Source organism: Miniopterus schreibersii (genome assembly GCF_964146895.1).
Source record: "Miniopterus schreibersii genome assembly, chromosome: 17".
Taxonomy (NCBI): domain Eukaryota; kingdom Metazoa; phylum Chordata; class Mammalia; order Chiroptera; family Miniopteridae; genus Miniopterus; species Miniopterus schreibersii.
In genome coordinates, this window is record NC_138117.1 from 24308912 (window position 1) to 24336797 (window position 27886).

The window sequence follows — 27886 nt, forward strand, 5'->3', positions numbered from 1 at the left end:
CAAAAAAAAATCGGTAGAAATCCTAATAAAATATGTGTAAGATCTATATGAGGAAAACTACCTTCTCTCTGTACAGTTTGCCTATTCTCGACATTTCATATCAGCAGTGTCAATATTTGGCCTCTCGTGTCTGCTTTCGCTCTGCACCGTGTTTTCAAGGCTCATCCACGTTGCAGCAGGTGTTAGTACCTCATTCCTTTTTGTGGCCAAATAACCCCATTGCATGGACATACCACACTTTGTGCACTTTTTGGCTATTATTAATATGACGAACATTCATGTATACATTTCTGTGTGAGCATGTGTTTCAATTCTCTCATATCTGTATACCATGTGGCTTGGAATTGTTGGGTCATATAGTAACTCTGCGTTTAGTCTTTTAAGGAGTCCCGTAATATTTTCCAAATTGCACCATTTTGCATCCCACCAGGAGAGTTAGTTTTTTAGACAAACATGGGCACCGTCGGCCTGTGACAAGGACAACCAATGGTTTCTACCTTTTTCTCTCGGCTCCGTTTTGCAGGGAGTGATTGACAGGGCGAGGCGCCTGGGGGCCTAGTTGCCCCAGTGACTCCGCGGTGCGGTCCCGGCAGCCCCCGCGCCGCCGACCGCGGCCCGAAGGTGCGCGCGTGCGCGCTGGGCCCTCCCTGGGTCTCAAGGTCCGGGCGGAGCGCGGCTGGCGGGTCCCGGTGGCTGCAGGAGTGGGGGTAACGCTCTGGTGGGCCGGGGTCCGCAGCGCCGGAGGTTGGCGCTGTGCATGGCAGGGGTCCTGGACCCCAGAGTGTGAGGCCGGATTCGCTTTCGGCCGCTTGGGTCGTGAGGTGTTTTCCTGCTGACGCGGGAGGAGCGCAGACACGCCCCGCTGCTGTTCCGCGCGAGCGAACCGACGCCGGGGTTCTTCGGGCTGTGAGGAGGCCGGTAGAATTTGACCCACGTCCGCTTGTTGAATGCTTTCCGCGGGATTCCACGTCCATCCCTGCGCGTTCCCCGTCCACGCCCAGGAGCCCCGCTTCCCACGGGCGACACCCAGGGCTTCGTCTCTAGCTTTTTTTAAGCTGCCGACGCCTGATTCACGTCGTCCTGTTGTTTATCTGGCTTTTCCCCAGAGCCCGTCAGAGTCTGATAGCTCAAATGAGTTTTTCCTTAGCATTTTCCTCCTCTTCTTGGGGCTCAGCATTTCCATTAGCGCCGCAGCGTCCACCCACAGCCATGTTGGAAGTCCAGGGGCAGGCTGGCCACCGGGGCCAGGGTGAAGTCGTCAGCCGTCTAGCACCCGTCTCCTCCGTCCCACCTCAGGCCTAATGCCCTAGACGGGACCTCCCGCCCCTTAGGACTTTTTCAGTAGCCGCTAGAAACGGGTTCTCCGCTCCTCTCCCATTCCCGCCCATTTTCCACACCGACGGCGGGCACTTGATTTCCCAAATAAAAATCTGACCATATTACGTGTTCAGAACGTTGATGGCTTCTCTTTGCCTATGTAATGATCATGGACTTAAGAGGCGTTTATAATCTGGCTGAGCCTCCCCCAGCCGTCGTTACCTATAGCCTCCCTCCACTCAGCCCCAGAAACCTTAGGGCCTAGTGAAGCACAGCTGCAATGCGCTGAGCACAGCCTGCCCCTCACGATTGTCGTTTCAACCCATGGCCACGGAGAAATGAACTCGGAAGCTTCCCCATTATAGGGTAGCGAAAGGGACAGTCTCAATTGCTTTTCTCTGAAAAGTGGCCTGAACTCCAAGTAGTAGGGGTATGGATTCAATAGTGTAGGTATGAAAACGGGGGAAAGGGGAGGTCACCCCCATCTTTGGAAAACTTTCTCCTCTCTTCACCTCTCCTCATGAAATCTTACTCATCTACTAAATGTCACCTTCAAAGTAGAATTCATTGCTGCTTCCCTATGAAACCACAAGGTTAAGTCAAAATGTCCTAAAAGAGTAGAAAATATTACGACCCCCTACACAAGGATCACCCCACATTTTCTGATCTATTTAATATATGTAGTTTCTTCCGAGTTCCCTAGTATTATATTTTTTAATTTTTTTAACTTATTTTTTAAATATATCTTTATTGATCTCAGAGAGCAGAAGGGGGGGAGAAAGAGAGAGAAACATCAATGATGAGTCATTGATCGGCTGCCTCCTGCGCGCCCCCTACCGGGGGGATCAAGCCCAGAGTCCACAACCCGGGCATGTGCCCTGACCTGAAATCCAACCTCGGTGTACTGGATCCTAGGTTGATGCTCAACTGCTGAGCCACGCCCGCCCAGGCTCTAGTATTACATTTTTTTACATATCTGTCATACCTCACGATACTCTTTCTGAACAATAGAGACCATGTTTTACTCATTTGTATCCCCAATGCCTAGGACAGTCTGGTATTCAATGAATAGTAAATGCCCAATAAATACTTAATAATGAATAAGTGTGATGGTCATTACTTCTGACTTCTCTAAATTGACAACTCCTTGAAATCGGGATCCAATCTTAATCGTTTTACCCCTAGCACCTAATGCAATTATTGGCAGATATTGCTTCCAGTTATCAATGTTATCAATTATCAATTGGAAACAGATATTGTTTCCAATTATTTTTATATTCTTTATGTTTGCTGTTTTTTAAATGAATTTTACATATTCTCTTGTTACTATGGTTTAATGTTTTATGATAGAAGATGTAAAAACAGAAGAAGTTTTATCATCTAATACAACCCTTTCACTTTGATTTTCCCATGGCATTTGGAAATGCTGGGTCTAGAACCAAGTTCTCAGATTTCTTAGGTTAACTGTACTTTGTTACTTAGGTTGAATTTATGGAATAACTTTTTCCACTTTCATTTTTTAAACAACACCTGCAAGTGGACCTCATCATCCAATATTTATTTCAGCCAACATTTTTTGAATACCCGCTCTGTAAAGACACAGCTGAGGCTGCTGTTCTTAAGTTTGCAATCTTTTTTTTTTAAACATTTTTTTAAAAAACATATGTATCTTTATTGATTTCAGAGAGAGGAAAGGAGAGGGGGAGAGAGAGAGAAACATCAATGATGAGAGAGTCACCGCAACCTGGGCATGTGCCCTGACCGGGAATCGAACCCTGATCGCCTGGATCCCAGGTCGATGCTCAACCACTGAGCCACGCCCGGCAGGGCTTTAGTTTGCAATCTTGTGGAGACTCTTATAACCCAGTGTTGATAAACATGTTACTTAGCAGAAGAAAGTGAAGTTTTGTTTCCCTTTGGATAGGAATTTCTTAAAGTTGGAAGTTTTCTTTTGTTTTATTTCATTGTCAATTTTAAGTTTCATAGCTTATAAAGTTTTATTACAGATCTTCAGTGTACATTTTAATTAATTTTACTTCTAGGTGTTCTCATCTGTAGCCTTCACCAGCCATTGTGGTTTAATCAATTAGTAACAGAAGAATCGTTAACTAAGAGAAAATGTCAAATCTAAAAATGAAAGAGGCAGCCCTTATCTATCTTGACAGAAGTGGAGGGCTCCAAAAGTTTATAAATGATTGCAAGTACTACAATGGTATGTTCAGCAAAGGTGACTTTATTTTAGAAACTTCAAAATAAATACCTATATATAACTATTCTCATTTTTATATTTGTGTATTTTTACAGATTCAAAGCAAAGTTATGCTGTCTATCGATTCAATGTTTTAATAAACCCTTCTGATATTGTTGAATTAGATGCTGAACTTGGAAATCACATTTTACATCATCCTGTAAAAGCTGCTCACGTTTTTCAATCAGTAAGTTAAAGAAAGAAATAATTTTTTGCCACATGGATTTTTGGTAACTTCTTTGTTTGTTTGAAATTACAGGTCTGTTTTATTGCTGTTAAGACTCTCTCATTAATTGGACAATTACAGACTGAAACTCAAGTAAGTTTTAATTAAATTTAACAAAAAAAACTAAGGTGCAATACTTTTAAGATAACTTGTAAATAAACATTTTTATATTCTTTTTTGTTTATTAAAAAAGTACATTTTTCTAAGTTCAATGGAATATCTTACATATGCTTCTTTGCTTCCTGTATTATTACTTACAACATTAAACATTTTGATAATAAAGTATTTTAAACATACCCCAAAATAAAGAGAATAATATGACAAACCTCCATATATCTATCACTCAGATTTAATAGTTTACAATGTTTTGCCATACCTGCATCATTAACATTTTTTCTGAAATATTTTAAAACAAACCCCATATATTCTGTTATTTCACCCCTACATAGTTTAGTACTAATCTCTAAAAATTGTGGACATTTTTCTTATAAAACCACAGTGCCATTATCACCCCTTACAAAAATAACAATAATTTCTTGGTATCATTATAATATCCAGTCTATTTAAATTTACTCAAGAATGTCTCACAGTTGATTTGTTCAAATCAGGATAAATACCAGGTCTACATGTTATAATTGGTTCTTATATCTCCACTAAGTCTCTCAATCTACAGCCATTTTTCTACCCCACCATTTTTATACTGTTGAATTTTTGAATAAACTAGTTAATTGTCCTGTAAAATGTCCCATCATCTGGATTCTTCTGTTATGTTCTTGTGGTATTTGACTTATCCCCCTATATCCCATATTTCTGGAAAATAGAAGTTGGCTCTAAAGACTTGCTTAGATTCAGATTCAAATTATTTTGACAATACATCATAGTCAGTTTCATGTATTTCATATTACACTACATTAGGAGACCTATACTACCTGTTGCCCCAATTTTAGCAATGCCACAATTGATCAGTGGGTTCAGCCAGATCACTGTAAAATACAGTTTTCTATCAACCTTCACCTAATGGTTTTTTCAGGCATTGATGATCATTGCCTAGAATCTATTAGTTCAAGAGGAGTTGCAAAATTGTGATTTTTTTAACTTTAACATCCTTTTGGAATTTATTAGCTGCAATTATTCTATAGGAGAAATTTTCTTTCAGCAACTATTTGTTTATCCTGAAATACAATTTGTACAAGAAAGGCAGAATAAATGTTTGATTATTTCTATTTATAAATTTTCAGAAAGTAATAAGTTGAAATCTAGCCCCTAATGATGACCAATAACTTTTTTTGTTTTGTTTTTCCTTTTTTTCTTTTTCCCAAATATATCTTTATTGATTTCAGAGAGAGGAAAGGAGAGGGAGAGAGAGAGATAGAAACGTCAATGATGAGAGTCATTGATCAGCTCTGCCTCCTGCACGCCCTTGACTGGGGATCGAGCCCACAACCCGGGCATGTGCCCTGACCAGGAATCGAACCCCGATCGCCTGGATCCTAGGTCGACGCTTAAGCGCTGAGCCACACCCAGCCGGGCTGTTTTTCCTTTTTAAAAAATGAGGAACTCATGAATTTTTAAATATACCTGATTATGTTTCAATGAATCTTTGTCATTCTTTTTGATATTTTTATTATCCTACCTTGGATCTTTGGGAGTCCCTTAAAGTTTGCTCCTGTCTCTTTTTGGCCCATCCCATTATTATTATTATTATTTTATTGATTGATAGATTGATTTTAGAGAAGAAGAAGGAGAGAGACAGACAGACATCGATTTGTTGTTCCACTCATTTATGCATTCATTGGTTGATCCTTGTATGTGCCCTCACCAGGGATGGAACTTGCAACCTTGGCTTATCGGGACAACTGAGCTACCCAGCCAGGACCATCCCATTAGTTTTTTTATAGCTCCCTTGGTTCCTAGCACAAGAAGATATACCAGGTCCATCTGCTATATTTTTGGCCCCAGGCCAGGAATCAGCCATTTCCCCTGAGGAGCCCTGGTTCCTGTTAGTGAGAAATTATATTTAGCAATCACAGTCTGGATAGTAAAAGTGCTCATTGTTTTATATCTTTTCAGTGGCAATAGCCAGGAAATGTGTGTTTTTTAGGAAAAATTATTAGCTCATAATGATATTTTTAATTAAAGTGTAAGGTTATAAGGGTTTTGCATCCTTAATTGTATATTTAAATCTCTTTTATGCTTAAAATTTTGGTTTCTAATAAAACTAACAAGTAATGTACTTGATTTACCTTACAAATACACAAATAATGCAAGTCCAGTTGGATCTGCAGTTTTTATTAATACCATTTTTATATTCTTACTAGATTAATATAGTGCTGAAGTTAACACATTTACCTCCTCTGCCAAGTTATAGTCTTAATTTTTGTGAGTTTCCACTTGATTATACATCTCAAAGATTTTATATGATGCAAGGAATTGTGATTGCAATGACAACTGTAACCAAGTATACACAAGGAGCAAGATTTCTTTGTTCAGATGAAGCATGCCCTCTTTCAAAAGGTGAATATTAAAATATAAAATCAAAACATTAAGCAATTTATTGTTTAATTCTAAATCATGTTTACAATTAGTTCTAAAACATTCACAGATTAGAAAGAATGTTAGAAAATTTGGTATCTCCCAATGTTTATAAATTGAAATGCATTCATTTTTTCCCCTCCTCTCACATCAACTTAACAGGTACTTTTGTATTGCTGAAGTACTTGTTCTTCTCCCATTGATTCATGAGTGTTTGTTCATGCTTTCCCACTCCATGCAATATCCTCTCTCAACCCTTTGGCTTAACTTCAGTCCTTCTCCAGGACATCTTTCCCATTCATCCCCACCTCTCATTGCACTGGATGCCCCTCCTCTCTTCTCTCTGAACAGTCTGTAAGTGAAACGCTGCATACAGAAATTATGTTTCTTATTGCTGCCTATTGAAATTGTGTGTATCCATATACCGGTGCCTTAGCACAGTGTTTGGCAAGAAATAGCCCTGCAATAAATGTTAATTGAACTGCTCTGAACCCACATGAAAAATTGAATTATACTTTGAATTAAATTAATTCTAAAGGACTGAAAATGGATAACTAAATTCAAAAGCAAATTTAGCTTACTTCTGTTTTCTTTTTTTCAGGATTTCAGTATATAAGAGTGCATGTGCCTGGTGCTACAGAATCTGCAACTGTAAGAAATGACTTTTTGTGTAATCTGTGTTCATCTTCACTTCAAGAAGACAGAAAATTTAGAGTACTTGGTGGTAAAAATGCATTTACATTTGTAATTTCAATTTTAAAAGTAGTGTCTGATATTTTAATGTGGAAATTAAATTGAATATATATTCTAATAACATTCTTTTTTGCCCTTTGCTTTAAGATAAACAGATAGTTGAAATAATTACTGCAAAAGCACTTCATGCTTTTCAAGGATGTCCTAACAACCAGGCATTTAGGTTTCAGTCTCTTACAATTTTCCTAAGAGGTAAGTTCTGTTTGAACTAAAAGCAAATTGCTATCAAATATGTAATTGACTTGCTTATGCTTTTATATTATAAACAGCACTTCTAAGAGTTGTCCCCCTTTATCTATGGTTTCACTTTCCATGGTTTCAGTTACTTGTGGTCAACCATGGTCTGACAATATTAAATGGAAAATTCCAGAAATAAACAGTTCATAAGTTTTAAATTGCATGCCATTCTGAGTAGCATGATGAAATCTCCCCAGATGTGAATTATCCCTTTGTCCAGTGTCTCCCATGTTGTACACGCTTCCTTCCCGTTTGTCACTTAGTGGCCATCTAGGTTATCATATCAACTGTCAAGGTATCACAGTGCTTGTGTTCAAGTAAGTAATGCTTATTTTACATAATAATGCCACATTCACTTAACTTTTACGTATAATGTTATAATTGTTCCATTTTATGATTAGTTATTGTTAATCTCTTACTGTGAATAATTTGTAAATTAAACTTTATCATAGGTATGTATGTATAGGAAAAAACAGTATAAATAGAGTTTGGTACTATCTGTACTTTCAGGCATCCACTGAGGGATCTTGGAGCATATCCCCCACAGATAACGAGGAACTGCTTAGATTAAGAATGAAAGGTCAGCCCTAGCTGCTTGGTTAGAGTGCTGGCCCACAGACTGAAGGGTCTCAGGGTCCATTCCTGTCAAGGGCACATACCTTGGTTCCAGGCTCGATCCCCAGTCCTGGGGCGAGTACAGGAAGCAACCAATCAATGTGTCTCTCTCACGACAGTGTTTCTCTCACTCTCTCTCTCTCTGAAAAGCAATGGAAAAACTATCCTTAGGTGAGGGGGAAAAAAATTTAAAAAAAAGAATACAAGATCATCTTATTCTTGAGTGTTTTAAAGAGTCATATATACCTATGTGTGAAAAAAGCTATTAGGTCCTGTCTGTCCCAAGCACTATGCTAAGTCTCAAGGTGATAATTATTTATGATAATGATCTTCCATTATTCTATGTGTATAATCCTATGTAAATATTGGAATTGTTATTTTAGAATATAGGCTTCATGAGGGTAGGGGCTTAGGTTTTTTACTGCACATAGTAAAAAGTCAATAAATATTTGTTAAATGAATGAATGAGCATTGACATATGGCTGACAGTTGAGAACTGCATGAGTAAAGAAAGACCTGTAGTAGACAGAATCTGCCATGAAGGAGGAAATTATAATCAGTATCAATCATCCAGGGAAGAGGTGAAAAGCCAGAACTGTGAAAGTGATAGGGTTCACCCTCTTTTTTGGGGCTAAAGTTGGAGGAATTAAATTGTTCAGAAAGATAGATCTTGGATGTTATCTATAGGAAAGTCAAAGAGTTAGGAAAGTAGAGACTCATACAAGAACTCTTCACTATGGCCTGTCAAGGATGAGACAGGTATGTAAGCCTAGATGATAACAGGTAATTTTTACATAGCAGTTACTATGTACCAGGCACTCTTACATATACAACCCATTTAGTCACAGCAACCATATCAATAGGTTCTATTGTTATCTTCATTTTGCAGTGTGGAAACAGATACAGAGAAGTTAAGTAAGTTACCAAAGGTAATACAGCTAATATATGGCACAGCCATGATTTAAACTCAGGCATTTCAATTGCAAAATATATGCTTTCAACTACTTCATTCTATTATATACTATATATAAACCATACATTACAATATATAAATATTAAGTGGCTATCCAACTTATATTTTAGTAGAAACCCCTTTCTTCAAATAAACTCTTACATAGAACCCAAATAAATTTTTAAAAATTAAATGAATAAAAGCAGGCCTTTTGGGGGTTCAGATCAGAAGAGATAACCAGACTTCCCAGACTCCTTTCTTCCTCTTGACCTTTCCTTGACTTCAGAACACATCCATCAAACTCTAAGATTCTATGACACCGTTAAAAAACTATTCATTTTTATTTTCCCCTTGTAATTCATTCTTTATCATTTAGTTGGTTTTTTTTGTTGTTAGTTTGGTTGGTTGGCTTTAGGTTTTTATTTTCTCAACTCTTGAGGCTGATTCTTCTCTTCCAGGTCTGCAAGGTATACCAGTATGCTCTCTGGGGCTTTTAAAAAAACTCAAACAAAATGAGCAAGAGAGGAAAGAATAAAAAATGAAGATCACTGTTTGGTCTTCACAGAGAAGCTAGTCCTTGCTTCTCCTTGTGAACCTTTCTTTCACAGCTTTGCAACTACCAGCTTCTAACTGTGTAATGGAGGATCACGATTTTTGGTGTATGTTTTTTAAATAGAATTTGAACTTGTGCAAGGTCTTTGCCCAATATATAGGTGTGAGAGAAGAATCTAGTATAGTGCAGGAGGGTAGATTTTGGAGATAGGCAGACCTAGATGTGAAATTCAGTTTTGGTACTACTACTATTTAGCCTCGTGCAAGTCACTTAACCTCTCAGTTTCTTCATATATAAAGTGGGGATACCCTGCTGGCATGGCTCAGCAGTTGAGCATTGAACTATGATCCAGGAGATCTTGGTTCGATTCCCAGTCAGGGCACATGCCCGGGTTTCAGGCTCAACCCTGGGGCATGCAGGAGGCAGCTGATCAGTGACTCTCACATCACTGATGTTTCTCTCTCCCTCTCTCTCCCTTTCCCTTCCTCTCTGAAATCAATAAAGACATATTTAAAAAAATAAAGTGGTGATTACAATATCTATCTTACAGTTTACAGTTGGATGTATAAAAAGTACCTTGCCTATATTATAGGTAGTAATAATGCCTTTTAAAATTATTTTCTTCCCAAATAAAAGTATTACCTATAAGGTCATTTTTATTAACATTTCTTGTCATTTAATGCAAAAATATTTTTTCTTAAATAGAATGATCTTGTTTTTCCTTTTGACTATATTATAGGAGACTACCTAGTTGCTGTGTCACATGCTCCTTGAAGTATAAGTATCAAAATTTATTAGCAATAAAATTACCTCAATTTGCATTATTAACACCAGTCTATGTGGATATTATACTAAACAATAGTAAATACTTTATAACTAATTCAACTACTGAATTGTTACTAGTTCTAGATCTTTGAACCATATGATTATGTACAAGTTTCATTTAGTAAACACATATTTTCTTTTGTGTTTAATAATTTTAGATGAATCAGTGAATAAAATGAATATAGGAAATGAATATAAAATTATTGGAATTCCAACTTGTGTAAAAACTTTACAAACTTCTGTCTGTATAGAGGCAAATAGCATCACTTTTTACAATCCAAAAGGTAAGGAAAACGTTAGTATCATATATTGACAAATACTTAAATTTAAATCCATTTGTTTAGGAAATAAGTATTGGTTGCCTATGTGCTGGGCACTCTTTTAAGCACTAGGGATACAGTTGTGGTCAGGACAGTTAAGGTTCCTACTCTGAGATCAGATGGTAGACAGCCAGTAAACCTGCAAACTAATCAATAAGACAATTTCAGATAATAAATGCTGTGAAGGAAATAAAACAGGATAATGTAGAATCTTGCCCACAGGAAGTCTTTTTTCTTTTTGGCTAAGCCTTATTATTTTTAATTAGCAGTGAGAAAAGTGTTTCAGGGTACCAGGAGTTAGAAATTAGTCAAAAGGTTTTTCTACCCTAACCTTTATTTTCTAGCCTTAGCTAGATCTTGGCTTGTGATCTAAGAAAGAGAGCCCAATAAAATAACATCCTTTTCTTATCTGAGTTCTTAACCAATTGAGATATATGACAAAAGAGAAAGGCAGATGGGTGCCAAAATATCACCTTTATTACTGACAATTTCTTTAACAACTTCAGTATAATTAAGCAATAGGTAAACAGGTAAACAAAAGTGGAGAGCAGACTTACTTTTTTAACTTAGCACACAAATATCTAAATGTAGGAAAGGCTGGTTAAATCTTGAATAGAGTTACATTTTTTTAAGAATCCCTAGAAATCCATCTGCAATAACAGAGGCCTAAGTTGACTTTAAATGCAAGTTGATTCTAGATACTTCTGCTTATTTTGAAGAGGAAGCTTCTTAACAAAATAAAAATATTGAAGAAAGAAAAGCACTAATTAGTGGACAGTATACATTTTAGTGATCTTTTAAATATTTTCTGCTGGGAGGTGTTTCAAGATTTATTGATTTAGTAGCAGGATATGACATATGTAGGTGGAAACATGTGCTTTTTCATGCTGAACTCCAGAATTAGGCAGATTTAACCACCCAAATGTGGCAAGAGCTACACTAAGGTAGTCCTTTCTTGGTCCATGGGCATGGATGAGTAGAAGAAATCATTGCTCTATGATGGTAGCCCAAGAGGAAGGAGAAAGGGACTGGGGTATATATGCACAGCTATTCCTCCCAAACTGACCAATTCTATTAAATCACTCATCCCTTTCAGGAGTCGGACAGTGAGGAGTGGAGGTCTGGAATGTTACTGTATAGTACAGTACAGTGCTTTCAAAGGAATAGAATATAAATCTTCCCTTTTAAAATCTTAATTAGATTTATTTATTTATTCATTCATTTATTTATTTATTGTTAAGAGTATTACAGATGTCCACCATTTTCCCCCTTTCACCCCTCCACCCACTTCCCACCCCATCCCAGGCTTTCACCACACTATTGTCTGTGTCCATGGGCTACACTTATATGCATATAAGTTCTTTGGTTGATATCTTCCCCGATCCCCCTACCTGCTTCCCTCTGAGATCTGTCAGTTTTAACAGTAACAAACATTTCCCATTCTGCTTTTTAGCCCTCACTAAAGGTAGTGTTATTTCAAACATAGAAATACAGAAGCAAACACTGAAATACAGGAACCCTGTGATCTGGCTTTGCTCACATAGGTCTTAAAAGGAAAGGAATGAGCCCTGGCCGGTGTGGCTCAGTAGTTTGAGAGCACCGAAGGGTCTGATTCTATTCCCAGCCAAGGACAGGTACCTGGGTTGCAGGTCCCATCCCTGGCCCAGTCAGGGCCCATGCAGGAAGCAACCAGTCAATGTATCTCTCTCACATTGTTTCTCTCTCCCTCTCTTTCTGTCTCCCTCCCTCCATCCCTCCCTTCCACTTGCTCTAAAAATCAATGGAAAAAATACCCTGGGATGAGGATTCACAAAAAACAAAAAACAGAAAGGAATTTGCTTGCAACGCACAGCCAATCTATATGGACACTTGGGGTGACTGCTTCATTTTATTGCATTTCCTGGGATAAAAATGATAGACCAGAGAGACCTCCAATCATAATTTAATATTATTATAAGAATTTGAATATGGCATCATTAAAATAACTGTAATCTGATAATATCTTAGATAAATAGAATTGGACATCTATAATGTCATTTTCTTGTTTTAAAACCCTTTTTAACATGTATGTGTTATTATTTACTTTCAGTTCCTTCAGGAATTAGTGACAATTTCAGGTGTCTCCTCTCTTTGACTTCCAGCTCATGCTGGAAGTTTACAGCAATACTTGCCAATATCTTTGCATCGCACATTGTTCCTCCTGGGACTTACAATTTTCTCAAGCTCTGTTTGCTGATGAGTCTAGTACAGACAAGAGACTGTAACAAGGAACTGGAAGATTGCCTGGATATTTTAATTATAACAAGTGATACTCTACTTGTAGACAGGTAAAATAGGTGACATGAATTTTTTCATATAATAAATTGGTCACAGAGTTGCATAAATCCTTTCCATGAGCATTATTACAAGACAAATATTTAGGATTTATCTGGGCAAAAATAAACTTTTATCAATAAAGTTCAAAACTTTTAAAACATAAATTGAGAAATGGGATGTTTGCTTTCAATATTTTCAACCTATTTCCCCACTCAGACCTTTACAAATAAAGGTATCATTCTCAGGCTTCCTTTCCCCCAATTCCTTACCTTAGTGTTCTGTTTTTGTACTTTGTTTTCATTTTTAAAATAAGCTCCTCTCTAAGAGCCAACAAGCCATTTTCTTATTTTTCTTTAAGATTCCATTCGGTAATACTGACTCACTGTACCCAAATAAGGCTGTCAAAAGTGCCCAAACTACTGTTTTGGGAGTATCATTCTGACATTGGAATAAGCCTTTATTCAGCATTTTGGGGCTCCTCACTGGCAAGTACTCTTTTAAAAAGTTACTTAAAGCCCTAGCCGGTGTGACTCAGTTGGTTGGGCGTCGTACTGGGCACTAAGGGATTGGCTGTTTGATTCCCAGTCAGGGCACATGCCCAAGTTTCAGGGTTGGATCCCTGGTGGGGGGCATGCGGGAGGCAACCTATCCATGTTTCTCTCTCACATTGATGTTTCTCTCCCTCTCCCTTCCTCTCTCTCTAAATATCAATAAAAATATATTTTTTAAAGGTACTTAAATATTCAAAAAGCTAGGAATATGCTTATGTTAATATCTTATATGCAATTGTAAAGAAAAAATATATAGAAGGAATTTAAAATTAAAAGAATAAAATTCAAATTAAAAATTCAAATGTTTTTGCTAAAATTAAATTGCAATGTAAATATGGAACCACTGTTCTATCTGCTTGCAAGTTTCTTTCTAAATCTCACTCCCCCATTTTATATATCTTCAAACTAACATCCAGATTCCTTGGAATGGCACAGATAGTAGACATTTTATAGCATCTACTGATCCACATTTAAGGGATGCTGCTGCTTCCATTTTTGCACTGCATGTCTATGCTTACTCATCATAGTTGATTGCACCAGCAAGCTATGATTTCTGTGGCAAGGATTTGAGAGTTAAGCTAAGATGATCATATTCCTTTCTTAGAATTTTAAATGTAAGAAATGAGGCTGAGGCAATTCGCAAAGAGATTAGAAAGCAAAAGCATGTATCAAGAGTTACCATACATAGCATAGGCAGCAGGGATAGTCATGATGGGCTTATTGGCAAGCCTAAACACAAAAATTCTGAATAAACAAAAGAAAACAATCCTTAAAATGAGGAAGGCCCAGTTCAAATGTCATCCTTCTGTAGCTTTCTCTGACCTACTTCCAGGAAGAAATAATACTCTCTTATAGAAGTTCTTACAACATTATTTCAGTTTTTGTTACATTGTATTTTAGTTTTTGTTTATGTCTCTCTTGGCTGTGAGCTTTCCTAGTTAAGGACTAAGTCTTATATATGTTTTTATTCTAAACATTGTATCAGTAAACATTGAATCAAATTAAATTTGATTGTGTAGCTGTTACACATTATGATTTCTGAAAACCAAATATTAAATAATAGTAATGAACAATTTATTTTTCCTTAGGCTTTTGAATTATAGTATAAACCTTGTGCCCCGTGGTATACGTCATCCAGTCTCTACTGAAATTTTTCCTACTCTATCCAGGAATAATTATGGAACTGGAGCAGTTAGCATTCAAGCTGGCAGTGCTTTGCTAGCTAAAGGTGGTATCTGCTTTATAGGAGACTTGGCTTCACACAAAAAAGATAAACTTGAACAGCTTCAATCAGGTAAACAATATTTTTTCAAATTAATTTTCACCTGTTTAATTTATAGTCTCATTGCCAAGGAGTTACTTAACAGTTAAGATTGTATTGTACTTGTTTTAGAAATTGAGAAATTATACTAAATGACATCTCTCATTTTACCTTTATAAATAAAATCAGAGGATTTTAATGTGCAAATATACTGTTTTAGGCTTTGCTCTCAGTTGTGCTAACACATGAGTTTGTATTGGACCAGATTTATTTCCTTTTCTTGTCTTATTGCGTTAGCTAGGACTTCTAATATGATATTGAAAAGCAGTAGTGCGAAGGGACATCCTTGTCATGTTCCTGATGTTAGCAGGAAAGCTTTGAGTTTCTCACGAAGTATGATGGGAAACTAAGTATGATGACAGCTATAGATTTTTTGTAGATGTTCTTTTTAAGTTGAAGGAATTCCCTCTATTCCTAATCTACTGAAAATTTTTTTTAATGACTGGCTGTTAGATTTTATCAAATGCTTTTTCTGCCTCTATTGATGTAACAATGTGATTTTTCTTCTATAGCTTGTTGATAATATGGATCATCTTCACTGATTTTCAAATGTTGAGCCAGCTTTGCATACCTAGAATAAAGCCCACCTGGTTGTGTTACATAATTCTTTTTATACATTGTTGGACTCGATTTGCTAATATTTTGTTAAGGATTTTTATATCTGTGTTCACAAGCGATATTGGTCTGTAGTTTTCTTGTCATGTTTTTGTCTGGTTTGGGTATTAGGATATTGATGGTTGGGGCAGATTTATATCTTATCAAGGACATGGACAGATATGACTGGGCAAAGAGCAGTCAGGGCCTTGCTTTCTTGGAATAACAGCAAGAATGTGCAGCAATGCTCAGAGCATATAGCATATTGCCTCTTCCTGCAAGAGAATGTAGAAACAGATCCACATATATATATATATATACACACACACCACTTTTTAAAACTTTATTCACCTTTTGATGGAGGCTTGGGCTGTTTCTGCCTTCGGCCTATTGTGAATAATGCTGCTATGAACATTGCTATACAAGTATCTGTTTGAGTTCTTTTTTTTTACTTAAAATATATCTTTATTGATTTCAGAGAGAGGAAAGGAGAGGGAGAGAGATAGAAACATCAATGATGAGAGTCATTGATGGGCTGCCTCCTGCACGCCCCCGATTGGGGATGGAGCCCGCAACCCAGGTATGTGCCCTGAATGGGAATCGAACTCCGATCTCCTGGATTGTAGGTTGACGCTCAACTGCTGAGCTACGCCCAGCTGGGCGATTCCCTGCTTTTAACTTTTTGGGGTATATACCTAGAAGTGGAATTGCTAGGTTATAGGGTAATTCTATGTTTAATTTTATGAGGAACCACCAAACTTTTCCACAGTAGTTGCACCATTTTACATTCCCAACAATAATGTATGAGTGCTCTAATTTCTCCATATCACCCCTATTACATTTTATAAGTAATAACATATTTTTAAAGGAAAAAGCTTTATATATTAGTACTATCAGCCTTTCCCTCATTTTTTTAGTAAGAGGCCCAGATTTTCATTTTATCCTAAACCTCCCAAATTATGTAGCTGGCCATGGCTACTAGAATGACAAACATTTAAAAGATTGACAACCACCAATGTTGCCACGGATGTGGAGAAACTAGAATTCTCATATGTTATTGATGAGAATATAAAATAGTACACCATTTTATAAATTGCTCTGGCAGTTTCTATAGAGTTAAATATATATTTACCTTATGACCTAGGAGAAAGAAAAACATGGAGGGCATCAATGTGGGGGAAAGGGGAATGTCAGTAATACTTTCGACAATAAAGATAAATTTTAAAAAGAACAGAAGAGGAAAAAAAACACGAATTGAGAGAAGACTAATATGAGAAGTGTTTGGGAGATAGAATTGTAGGAATAGGATTCAGTTCATAGATCGAGTGGCTATGAGGAGTGAGCAGGGATAGAAAGGAGAATAGGATGTTTTTACATTTTTTGTTTGGGTTTTAAGTGGATGGCTGGTGATACCCCAATCATGAGTAATGCACACAGAGCCATTTGAGGAGAAGTGATTAATTTGGTCTTGAACATAATGAATTTGGGATATATTTTCTCCTAGTCATTGTGGTTTATATTCTCTCTGTCTTTTCCTCTTTCACTCCCACAAAAATAGCCTGCTTTCTATCATTTTTTTTCCACATAGAAGAACATGGTTTTATTTCAGCCTCCCTTGTAAGCCTGCACTGAATGACCTATCTTCTAACCCTCTGCCTATTTCACCCAGACACTGACCACAATTCCAGCTACATGCTTTGGACTGCTGGTGCTCATCAAACTATGGGACACATAAACATTCAAATATTTTTCTTGCCTTGTTCTTTTTATGGCATACTTTCTAATTTAGCCATCCATCTTGCAAAAAATCAAATTTACCTGTGTCTTTACTATCTAAAGTTTAGACAGTAAGATTCTATATAATAATATTTGTTATTGATTTCTAGATATATAGACCAAAATGAACTTAAATAATAAACAGATAATGTCTTTTGACTTAGTTATGGAAAGCAGAAGCATCACAGTATACATCCCAGGAAAGAAATTTGGGAATGATATCGATCAACAAACGACTTTTCCCATTCAGTGCAGTTTTTGGTCTTTCGTTGATATGGATTCATCTTCAAGGAAAAACATGCAGAAAACCAACACTCTAATTGGTCAGATGGTAAGATATATGCATATTTTATTGTTAGAATGTTGTTCAGGGAATTTAGCCACAGATTTTAATCTTAATGTTTTTATTGTGTTTAATGTGTTGTTATTATCCCATTTCTATACCTAATTGGATACTAGAGCTAAATAATGACACAATTTGAATTTTTTAATGTTTTTTAGTCATGCCAGGCAGATATTTGCTCACTAGAAAGTGGTACTTATATTTGAATTTAGGGGAGGCTTAACTGAATAGTATTAGAAAATACTTAATAAAGAGTATTTTTTAAAAATTAGTCACCACAAAGTTCACATGCTATTCAGGAACCACTTTAAATAATAATTAGTAATAACAAATCATAATTATTATAATTATTGGTATATAATTTAAGCAAATATTATAAATATATGAGTAATTTAAATAATTTATAATTATTTCCAAAGTCTTTGTGAAAATGCCTGAGTTTAATGTTTGCCTTTTACATTTTTGTTTGATGTAGGATTGCAGCTTGATTCCAGCTAACCTTGTAGAGGCATTTGGATTATTGATTAACTGTAATGAATCATCTCCTTGCCACCCATTTCTTCCTACTGTGCAACATACTTTAAAGAAAGCCATTGATCCTGAAGGGCTGCTTTATTTGGCTTCTAAACAGTTCACAACGGAAGATTTTGAAAAGGTAAAAGTAGAAAAAATGATTATCAAGAACACTTGTGCTGATGTTTCTCAATTTAAATACAACTCTCTTTGGGAATTCAGTTTTCTGTATTTAGGATTCATTTATTCCACCTTGTTTCTAGCTTTTAAACATTTTAAGGATGTTGTATAGAAAATATTTAGGATTACAATTACATTTAAAAATGTATAAGGACATAGATATTAAAATGTTGCATTTATTCTTTGCACCACTGTCCAAATCACCATAGCTCAAAGAGTCTCAATGAAAAAAATCAAAATAGAATATTTCTATGGAAAATTATGATGAGAGGCTGTATAGGTATACAATTATATACATTTTATAGACTATTCAAAGGGATTTTCTTCATCTGCCTTCAGCTTTCTGACTTAGGGAATATCTATCATGACTCACTAACTCATTTTAATGTCCTGACATGAAAACATGTGTGGCTTGAGAGTATATGATATAAATTTAATAATGATTTTCATTGTTATTAAAGGTACTCAAAAAAGTAGTTTGTCTCTAGGAATTAATATACTAAATATGTAGATACACTAATAACCTGGAGAAATTTTACCCAGTTTTTCCCTGAAAAACAAAAACAAAACTATCTATGGGTTTATTAATTAGGTACATACTGTATACTTTATATATATGAACGAACCTATTTCTGTTCTTTTATCTTCTCATGGAAATACAAATTTTCTTCTCTAGCTTATCATTTAGTTGAGGTACAAATAAGATACATGAAACAAGGGATAATTTAAGTGCTAAACTGTGTGGCACTGACTAAGTATTTTAAGATTTCAGAAAGGAAGATACCAAGTAGAATGCAGGAGTTGGGAAGATTTCATAGAGGAGGTGAGCCTTTAGTTGGTCCTTCAGGAAAGGTAAGATTTAGATGACAGGAAGGATGGGCATGCTAAATATAAATAAGAATAGAAGCAAAGACATAAAAGTAGAAATGAGTATATATGGAAAACTATGAGAAGACTTGCCTCACTGGACCAAAAATTGTATTATGGAGCCACTGTGATTGGGACTTGGCAAGTTTACAATAAGCCTTGAAAAGCTCAGGCAAAGGAGTTTATAGTTGATTTGTCAGACTGGAGAGAACAGTGATAGACTTTACTAGGCTAGTGAAAATGATTTCTCCAAAAGATAAATCTGTCACACAAAACAGATTGAATGGAATATGTTGCAGCCTGGGGTCTCCAGGAGGCGGACTGAGATGGAGCTTAGTGTGCCATTGTTTATCAGGGAGTGCTCTATCAATATCTGTAGAAGCGAGAAGGGAGCAGGATTAGACAGAGAAGGGAGTCAAGCTGTGATATAGGCCCAAATATAACCTTTGCTGGCACCGCAGTGAGTTCTGGAGCCAAAGAGACCCATCGGAGTTGTCCTGCTTTATATAAACAGAGGAGTTTATAACACCCTCCCCACTTCCACCTCAGTCAGTCATTTGATACGGGCTGTCCTGAGGCAATCCCTGAAGAAGTTGACAGCTAGAAGTCAAACACTGACAGCACTTCCAGAAGCTGGGGCAACAGTCCTCTTCTGAAGGGGAATATAGGTGGCCCATCACTGGGCCTCCATAAGGTAAAACCTAGAGAGGGCTATTGATGTAATTAATAGTAGTATTCTCTAGCTCTGAAGGCCTGGAGGGAACTGTGGCGTATAAGGAAAATAAAGAAGTCAGGACATATCCAGATCCCTTTAAAAAAAGTTATTTTTAAAATATAAATATTATAGTTAATAGCAACATTTTTATGGTTAATTTTTCTATGAGTTTTAAAAGCAGAAAACAACTAGGGTTGTTGAAAATCTGGAAATTATGCCATTGAATAAGGACTTAAGAAACTAGGAATCACTCAGAAAGAAAAAAAAAGCACAAAACTCAGAGAAAATATATTGACATTCATGTTGAAAACTTATTCTCTACCCAAAATCTTACTGAATCTCCAAGGCCCACATTCATAGTGGTTAACACAAGGCCTCCCACACTGCTAGTGTTCAGTTGTCTTCTTTAAAAGGAAGAAAGAGAAGAAAAGGAGGGCAAGCTTTAGGGCCAATGAGGGAAAGTTATAAGGAACTAAACTGTCAAAGAATTAAGGCTACTCAAAGGGAAATGAGCTTTTGAGGGTAGTCTCTCTCTCTCAATGAAAAGCTATATATGAGTGAGCCTTGATTCCACTGGAAACAAAGACTTGAAAGTGATTCCAATACATTGCACAGAACATTTCTGCACTAAGAGGGAGGAAGAAGTTATTTGGGGTGAACTTTAATATCCTTACAAGTATAAGACTATGATTTAAAATGTTCAATGACTGCCCTGGCCAGTGTTGTCAGTGGTTAGAGCATCAGCCCATGCACCAAATGGTCATGGGTTCAATTCCTAGTTGGGGGCAAGCAGGTTCATGCGTGGGAGGCAATCAATTGGTGTTTCTCTCTCCCTCTCTCGCCCCCTCCCTTCTTCCCTTTCACTCTCTCTAAAAAATCAATGGGAAAAAATATATCCTCATGTGATGATTAACTAAAATGCTTAATGACTTTGGGATGGCCTCAGATATTTAATCAATTTTGATGTAAATATGTAAACTTTAAAAAATAAAATGACAATATACTTTGCACTTTTATAATATAGATTCTGTAATAAAGTCTGAGTCTCTTAAATTTTTCACACTTTTAATTTAGCTGCTGGCTTTTGCAAAGAATTTGAATGTAGAATTCAGCTTGGAGGCAGAAAAAATCATTCATGGCTATTATCTAGCAAGTAGAAGAATCAGAACAGATTCTATAGGTGGATCAAAATTGTCATCATCTGCATTAAAATACTTGTAGGTATTCAATGTAAAGTTTTAAAGCCAGTATTGACTTTTAAATGATGTGTTTAATTAACTTATTTATCTTTTTCACTTGTTTCTTTGATTCCTGGTTAGTTGGTTTATAATGTACCTTGTTCCAAGAGAATTTAAGGTGACTTAACAATTCCTTTTGTTATATTGTTACATCACTTGAATGCCCAATGATTTGTTTTCACTAAATTAATTTTTATTAGACCCCCCCTGTATAAGATGTGTCCAGAAAAGTATACTTGATTTCAAATGCACATGATTGTTTTTTAAAATGTGGCTGTTTACATTTGTTGGGAGGAAGAAATTTTCCATTACCCTTCTTGTTTTTTCTGCCTGGTCTAATAATTAAATTGACATAAAACAGATTAACAAGAGAAAATAACCAAATTTAATTACATAATACATATGGAAACCCCACATGCATGAGAGGTTCAGGGATAGAAAGTTAAAATGAGTACATATAGCATTCTGAACTAAGGATGAGGTAAGGTGCCTTGGGGCTTCAGAGAGGGGGTGGGAGGTCATTCACAGGACAGTAAGAAAAACAGATGTTTAATAATTAGGTACTTGCCCTGTCCTAAAGATAGGTTGTAAAAAGTTATCTCTGATATAAACTCTTATGGGCAAAGCCCCAAATTTAAATTCCTTAATCACTGTTAAAAGTTTTTGTGTATCCTTCCAGAAATTATCCACTCAAATACTAGCATATACAAACATGTAATTTAAATATATGATGTATAACATATATTTATTTGAATATGTTATATTTCAGATGAATAGGTTATTTAAACATTAATATTCATATATTCATATGAATACTTTTTGCCCAAATGGAATCATGCATAGTATATATATTGTACTATCACACCATCAGCACATAAAAATTTACCTTATTCTGTTTTAATAGCTGCATTACAGTTTTACTGTGTTGTGATGTGGCTGTACCATAGTTTAAACAGCCCTCAATTGCTAGACCATTACTTCATTTGATATAGATTAATGTGTAATCTCAAACAAATTCTAAAGTAGGACCAAGAGTAAAGTAATCCATTAAATAAATAACTATCTTGTTATAACTGCAATATAAAATAAGACAAGTGAAGAACCGGCAGGAAATGTCATATATGGGTAAGAGATAAATATGTTTAATTTCTCCAGTATATTTATCTTCATAGAGCTGAAAAAAATGCTACAGATAAGACAAGGTAGAAATCAATTGTGATGTTTTAGAATCGTAAACAGAATTATGTAATGCTTTCCTTTATCTGAAGTAATACTTAAAATACTCAAATCAACGCTCAATACTCAAAGCTTAAAAGCTTTGAGAGTTCTATTTTTTTTTTTAATACATCTTTATTGATTTCAGAGAGAGGAAGGGAGAGGGAAAGAGAGAAAAACATCAGTGATGAGTCATTGATTGGCTGCCTTCTGCATGCCCCCTACTGGGGATCGAGCCCGAAACCTAGACACGTGCCCTGACTGGGGAATCGAACAGAGATCTTCTGGATCACTGGCCAGTGCTCAACCCCTGAGCCACGCCGGCAGGGCAAAAGTTCTATTTTCTTGTAATGTTTTTTCTCTGTAGTAAAAGAGATATTTTTTATTTAAACTCACACAGCCTCAGTTTACATGTGACTATATTGATCCAAAAATAAAACATAGTTAATTTTAATATAACTCTACTTTTTCCCATTGTAGAAATAAACTGAGGTGGAGATGGGGGTTCATGAAGTAGCAAAGTAAATGAACCACCAGTCAGAAGAATTATAAACCTTGAATTTTTCTCCTACTTAGATAGGTACTTAATAACACCGTCCTTGCTTTTCTAAAGAAGTGGAGCTGAACAATACTCACTTCTCTTTTCCTGAAAGGCTATATATGTATACTGTCCTGGTCAGCATTTTTAGGAGCTTGGGTGAGACAGCAGGAGCATGATAATCAAATTTGTAAATACCTCTGGAGAGATCTTCACAGTTTCAAATGATGATCTTAGTCTAACAAGAAAGAAAATTAATAGGATAAATGTAATGTCCTCATTTAGATCTCAACCTCCCTCGTACAAGTATGAATGGATGGGAAAGGGTGATGTGACTTAATATGAAAAAGACTTGAGATTTCATTCTTTTGATGGTTAATATCAGTAAACAATATAACATGGCTGTTATTATACTGTGATTTGGGTTGCATTAATAGAATATAGTATCATGAGTAAGAAAATGTTAGTTCTACCTCTCCTCTACTCTACTGGACAAATCACATCTGTAATAATACTATACTGAAAAGGAATATTAACCAAATCTCACTAGCCAGAATGGTGAGGGGCCTGAACATTATGTCTTATGACATTTTAAAGGAACTAGGCATATTTATCTTGAGAAAAGAAAACATGGGGCAACTAGAAACACTGTGTTTGAATATTTGAAGAGCTGTCACACTTAAGAAGTATTAGGCTTGTTCTGTAATCCCAGAAGACAGAACCAGGGACCAGTGGGTGGGAATTGCAGTGAAACCAATTTCAGCTCACATTTATATAATCTTTGTGGGTGAGTCCCAAGATTTTCAGTTGCCTTATTTGAAATCATAAAACCCCTATGAATTATTATCACCATTTTATAGCTGAACTTCAAAATAATTTCAGAAATAATTTCTACAACGTCTCACAGCTAGTGAATTCTGGAGACTTAGCCCAGTTTTTCTGATTCCCAAGTCCAGCAATCATTCAAGTACATTACACATGCCTAATGAGAGCTTAAGGGAGATTTTTCAGGTAATCAAATGTATGGATTGCCTCATGATCCCTAGTGAATCCTAGGAAAATTTTGAAAGAGACTAGACAATAATTAGCCTGGGATGTTATAGAGAAAATTCAATTATCTGATAGGAGTTTGAACTTTAATCTCAAAGATCTCTTCCAACACTGAAATTTCAAGATTCTATGAGGACTTCAAATAGATGAAGAACTAGAAGAAAATACCAAGGATGTGTCTCTAAGAGATATTTAGTTAGGTTAATTTTCCCAACTGTATGTTTATCTGAACAGAATTTGGGGAGAAGTACAGAATAATAAGGATAAGCCAGGGTGGAAACCAACTCCTTGATAATAAATCAGGATACTTGCTTGTTATGGAATAATCTGTTCAACTTGGTAGGAAAAAAATGCTTTGAAAAGAAATTAAAATTTTTTTTTAAACAAAGAATATGCTGATCTCTAATGTGTGGCTTATGGTCGCCATGTGTCTTGGTTTATTTCTGCCAAAATACTATCATCTTTATACTATCAACATATTTTGATTGGCATCAATTTTCTTTTTTAGAGTTTCCCTATCTGAAGCCCATGCTCGGCTGAACTTAAGGAATAAAGTGCTTAAAGAAGATGTACTAATTGCAGTCTTATTATTTGAAACATCTCTCACATTGAAATACGGTAATCTTTTATAAATTATTAATGATGACCACAAATAATTATATTTAAACTTAAATATTTTTACTCTGTTAAATTGTCATATATATTTTAAATATTAAAGATTAATAAATTTCTATCAGGTAAGGCCTGTTTTTATTTGAACATTCACTAATTGCTTATAGGTAGTATCATTATCTGATATTAAGTTCCTTATTGTGCATGATTGTTTCTATACTTGAACTTTTGCAGTTTAAATAATTCTAGAAAAAAATATACTTAATACAACACATTGAATGATTTTAAATGTATCTTCCTTTTAATATAACACACAACATTTAATAGCCATGCTGTCCCCCACAGTAGGGTTAGGCACATAGACAAAGAAATGTGATTGTCTTCCATCACCACCTTCTCTGAATTGCTAGTTATAATACTATGACTGTAGCATTTAATTATTTGAAATGAATGGAGCTTATTATGGTTTTGCAAATAAAAACCAAAGAGAACTCAATGTAAGAGTAAAGCAAGTTATTCTCACAGAATTCTCTGTTCAATTAGATGAGACATTAATTTTGATGAGATAAACCATGCTTCAAACCAAACTTTAGTTCCAATCCTGAGACTTAAAGGATATTTTAACAGACTTTTCTGTGTGTATGTTTAGTGCTTAAGTTTGCTTTAAATTCAATTTATATTGTAATAACTTTTTGCAAAGATCCACTAGAACATTAGACCTTTGTTCTATAATTATGTATCTTGAGCATTCCTAACCTAGGATCCATGGATACTCAGAGAGTCCTAGGGGCTTCTGAGTCTCTAAATTATATGTAAATTTGTATATGTATATGCTTTATACCTTTTTGCTTAGGGAGATAAATCATGACCCCTGGAAAGGTAAATTATCATCCTGAATTAATTTTATTTACCAAAAGGGAAAAAAACTGGTTCCCAACCAATACTAAATAAGTGGAAGGATATATAAATATTTTAATTTTTAATTTGCTTTATCTTTACATTCTTGTGTTAAAATGTATTTAAAACATAATTGTTAAAATCCAAGACACATTATTTATGTACCATAAAGAAAAAATGCTTCCCGGCCAGCATGGCACAGTAGTTCAGCGTTGACCTATGAACCAGGGGGTCACTGTTTGAATCTGGGTCAGGGCACATGCCCAGTTTCGGGCTCTATCCCCAGTAGGGGGCATGCAGGAGGCAGCTGATTAATGACTCATCATTGATGTTTCTACCTCCCTCTCCCTTCCTCACTCTGAAATTAATAAAAACATTTTTTAAAGTTTTTTTAAAAAAAAAATGCTGCCAATTTTACTAAGACATACCATCAAAGACGTCTAGGACACTACTGGATTTCAGTAAGAAGACAAAAATGTGTGACTTTGAATTTAAAATCTATAGTATTATAATACTAAGTGCTCCTGTAGTAGAATATGGTTCTTTTCACTTCGTAACTGTTTTGCCAAGACTTTTTTAAAGCATTTAAGAAAACATGTGTTGAGGGAAATAAAACTGTGTAGATTTTTTCCCCTTTAATTTTTGTTTTCATAATAAATTTCAGTTAGGTATATTGATTTTTAAGTCTTAAGCAAAACAATGTTAAGAGCTCCTTAAATATTACTTTAAACATAGTAGGAAAATCATCCGTACTCCAGGACATTTTTCTTGGATGAAAAAACCAGTAGGTTGTGCTCCTAAACTAGATTTAGAAGTTGGGGAAGTGCGTAGAGGTAGGAATTAAGGAAAACTTCCAGGTTTCTGCCTTAAGAAACTGAATGGATCATAGTGCCATTTACCAAGACTGGAAAGAAAAAAGGACTTGGGAGAAAAATCAAATTATAAATGTGAAGTTTGAGACATCATGGAGATATTAGTAGACGTGTTGTAGGTGGTAGGAACGGCACCAGGTGTGGGATACATGAGGTAAGACCTTGCTTTCAATTCTTTTGGGCATATACCCCAAAGGAAATTGTTGCTTCATATGGTAATTGTTTATTTTTTTTATGAACCGCCATACTGTTTTCCATAAGGGCCACACTATTTTACATTCCTACCAGCAGTGCAGAAGGGTTCCAATTTCTTTAATAGTAGCCATCCTTATGGATGTGAGGCAGTATCTCATTATGGCTTGATTTACATTTTTCTATTGAGCATCTTTTCATGTGCTTATTGACAATTTGTGTATCTTTGGAGAAATGTCTACTCAAGTGAAAAGGGTTGCCTTTTCTTTTGATAGATTTGATGCATACAAATTTATTTCATGTGGTCTAATTTATCTACTTTCTTTTGCTATCTGTGCTTTTGGTGTTATGTCCTACAAATCATTGCTGAATCAAACGTCATAAACTATTTCCCCTGTGTTGTTCTCTAAGGGTTTTACAGTTTTAGTTCTTATGTGTAGGTCTTGGATCTATTGAGTTAATTTTGTATATGATATAAGGGAAGGGACCAACTTCATTCTTTTGCATGTGGATATCATTTTCCCAGCACCCACTTGTTGGAAAGCCTGTCCTTTCCCTATTGGTCTTGGAACCTTTGTTGAAAATAATTTACCATATACGTGAGGGGTTATTTCCAGGCTCCTATTCTATTGCATAGGTTTGTATAATTGTCTTTATGTCAACGGTTTTTAATAGAGAAATGTACAGTGATGTCTTTATCGTCAATCAAGTAAATATTAGTTTCCCTACCTTCCAGTATCCCACCTACTTTTCCAACCTCCTTACATGACTAGTCAGCTTCAAAACTGTAATGACTATTTCAATACAAGGCAAATTTCTAGTTTCCAAACTTTAAAATTTAAATGTTTTCTCTGGTACCAGTGTGTATGTACACTTACTGAACCTTACTGGGTCTCCAAAAATTAAAAATTTAAATGATTATTTGAAAATGTGATTTCATATTTAGCATTTTAAGTAGTATTTCTCATTTACCCTTTTTTTCTTTCTTCACATAGGGGCCACTGTATTTTGTGTTGCTCCAAATGCAGTGTTTCCATTTGAACTATATAATGAAGAATATTTAGAACAAAGGGATATCTATCTGACTCAGTGCCAACAACAGCTCCTACAGTTTATTGCCACATATGGACCTGGGACAGCTATTTTCTCTAGTGATGAGTAGGCAATCTGAGGAAAATTTTCTTCATTCATACTTCAGCAGTAGAAAAAAATGTGAGTGATACTGAAGTTATGATTCAGGTAATACTGTGTATAGAAGTACATTAGAATGCCACCTTAAAAATTATCAAATATGGTCTGCAAATTAATTGCTAATAGAATAAACACTAATTCAAATCTCAAAGCTAATAGAAATTTAAAACTTAGGAGAATCCTATTAAAAAAAAGACTGGCTAGCCCAGTATACCAATGGGCAACAGATAAAAATAGTTGCCAGTTAAGCAGTGTAAAAAATGGTAACTTTTATGTAGTTCCCTTGATTTGTCACAAGATGGCAACAGCACTTTAGATGAGTACCTA

The 27886-nt window shown here is 35.7% G+C and overlaps 1 protein-coding gene and 1 long non-coding RNA gene across 2 annotated transcripts; one reads left to right on the forward strand and one right to left on the reverse strand.

The window, feature by feature from the left end:
• Window positions 1-656: 656 nt before the first annotated feature.
• On the forward strand, window positions 657-27592 carry MCMDC2 (minichromosome maintenance domain containing 2). Its single transcript, XM_081117098.1, has 15 exons — window positions 657-707; window positions 3360-3529; window positions 3622-3752; window positions 3825-3884; window positions 6110-6305; window positions 6925-7047; window positions 7164-7268; window positions 10417-10542; window positions 12668-12905; window positions 14534-14739; window positions 17301-17467; window positions 17955-18134; window positions 20829-20971; window positions 24304-24413; window positions 27364-27592. The coding sequence occupies exons 2-15, from the start codon at window positions 3436-3438 to the stop codon at window positions 27528-27530; spliced, it is 2046 nt and encodes a 681-aa protein (XP_080973224.1). The 5' UTR covers window positions 657-707; window positions 3360-3435; the 3' UTR covers window positions 27531-27592.
• On the reverse strand, window positions 21355-23649 carry LOC308547199. The gene is made up of 2 exons (XR_013997468.1): window positions 22844-23649; window positions 21355-22568 (listed from the first exon to the last, which is right to left on the reverse strand). It is a non-coding gene; the product is annotated as an uncharacterized lncRNA (long non-coding RNA).
• Window positions 27593-27886: the final 294 nt, after the last annotated feature.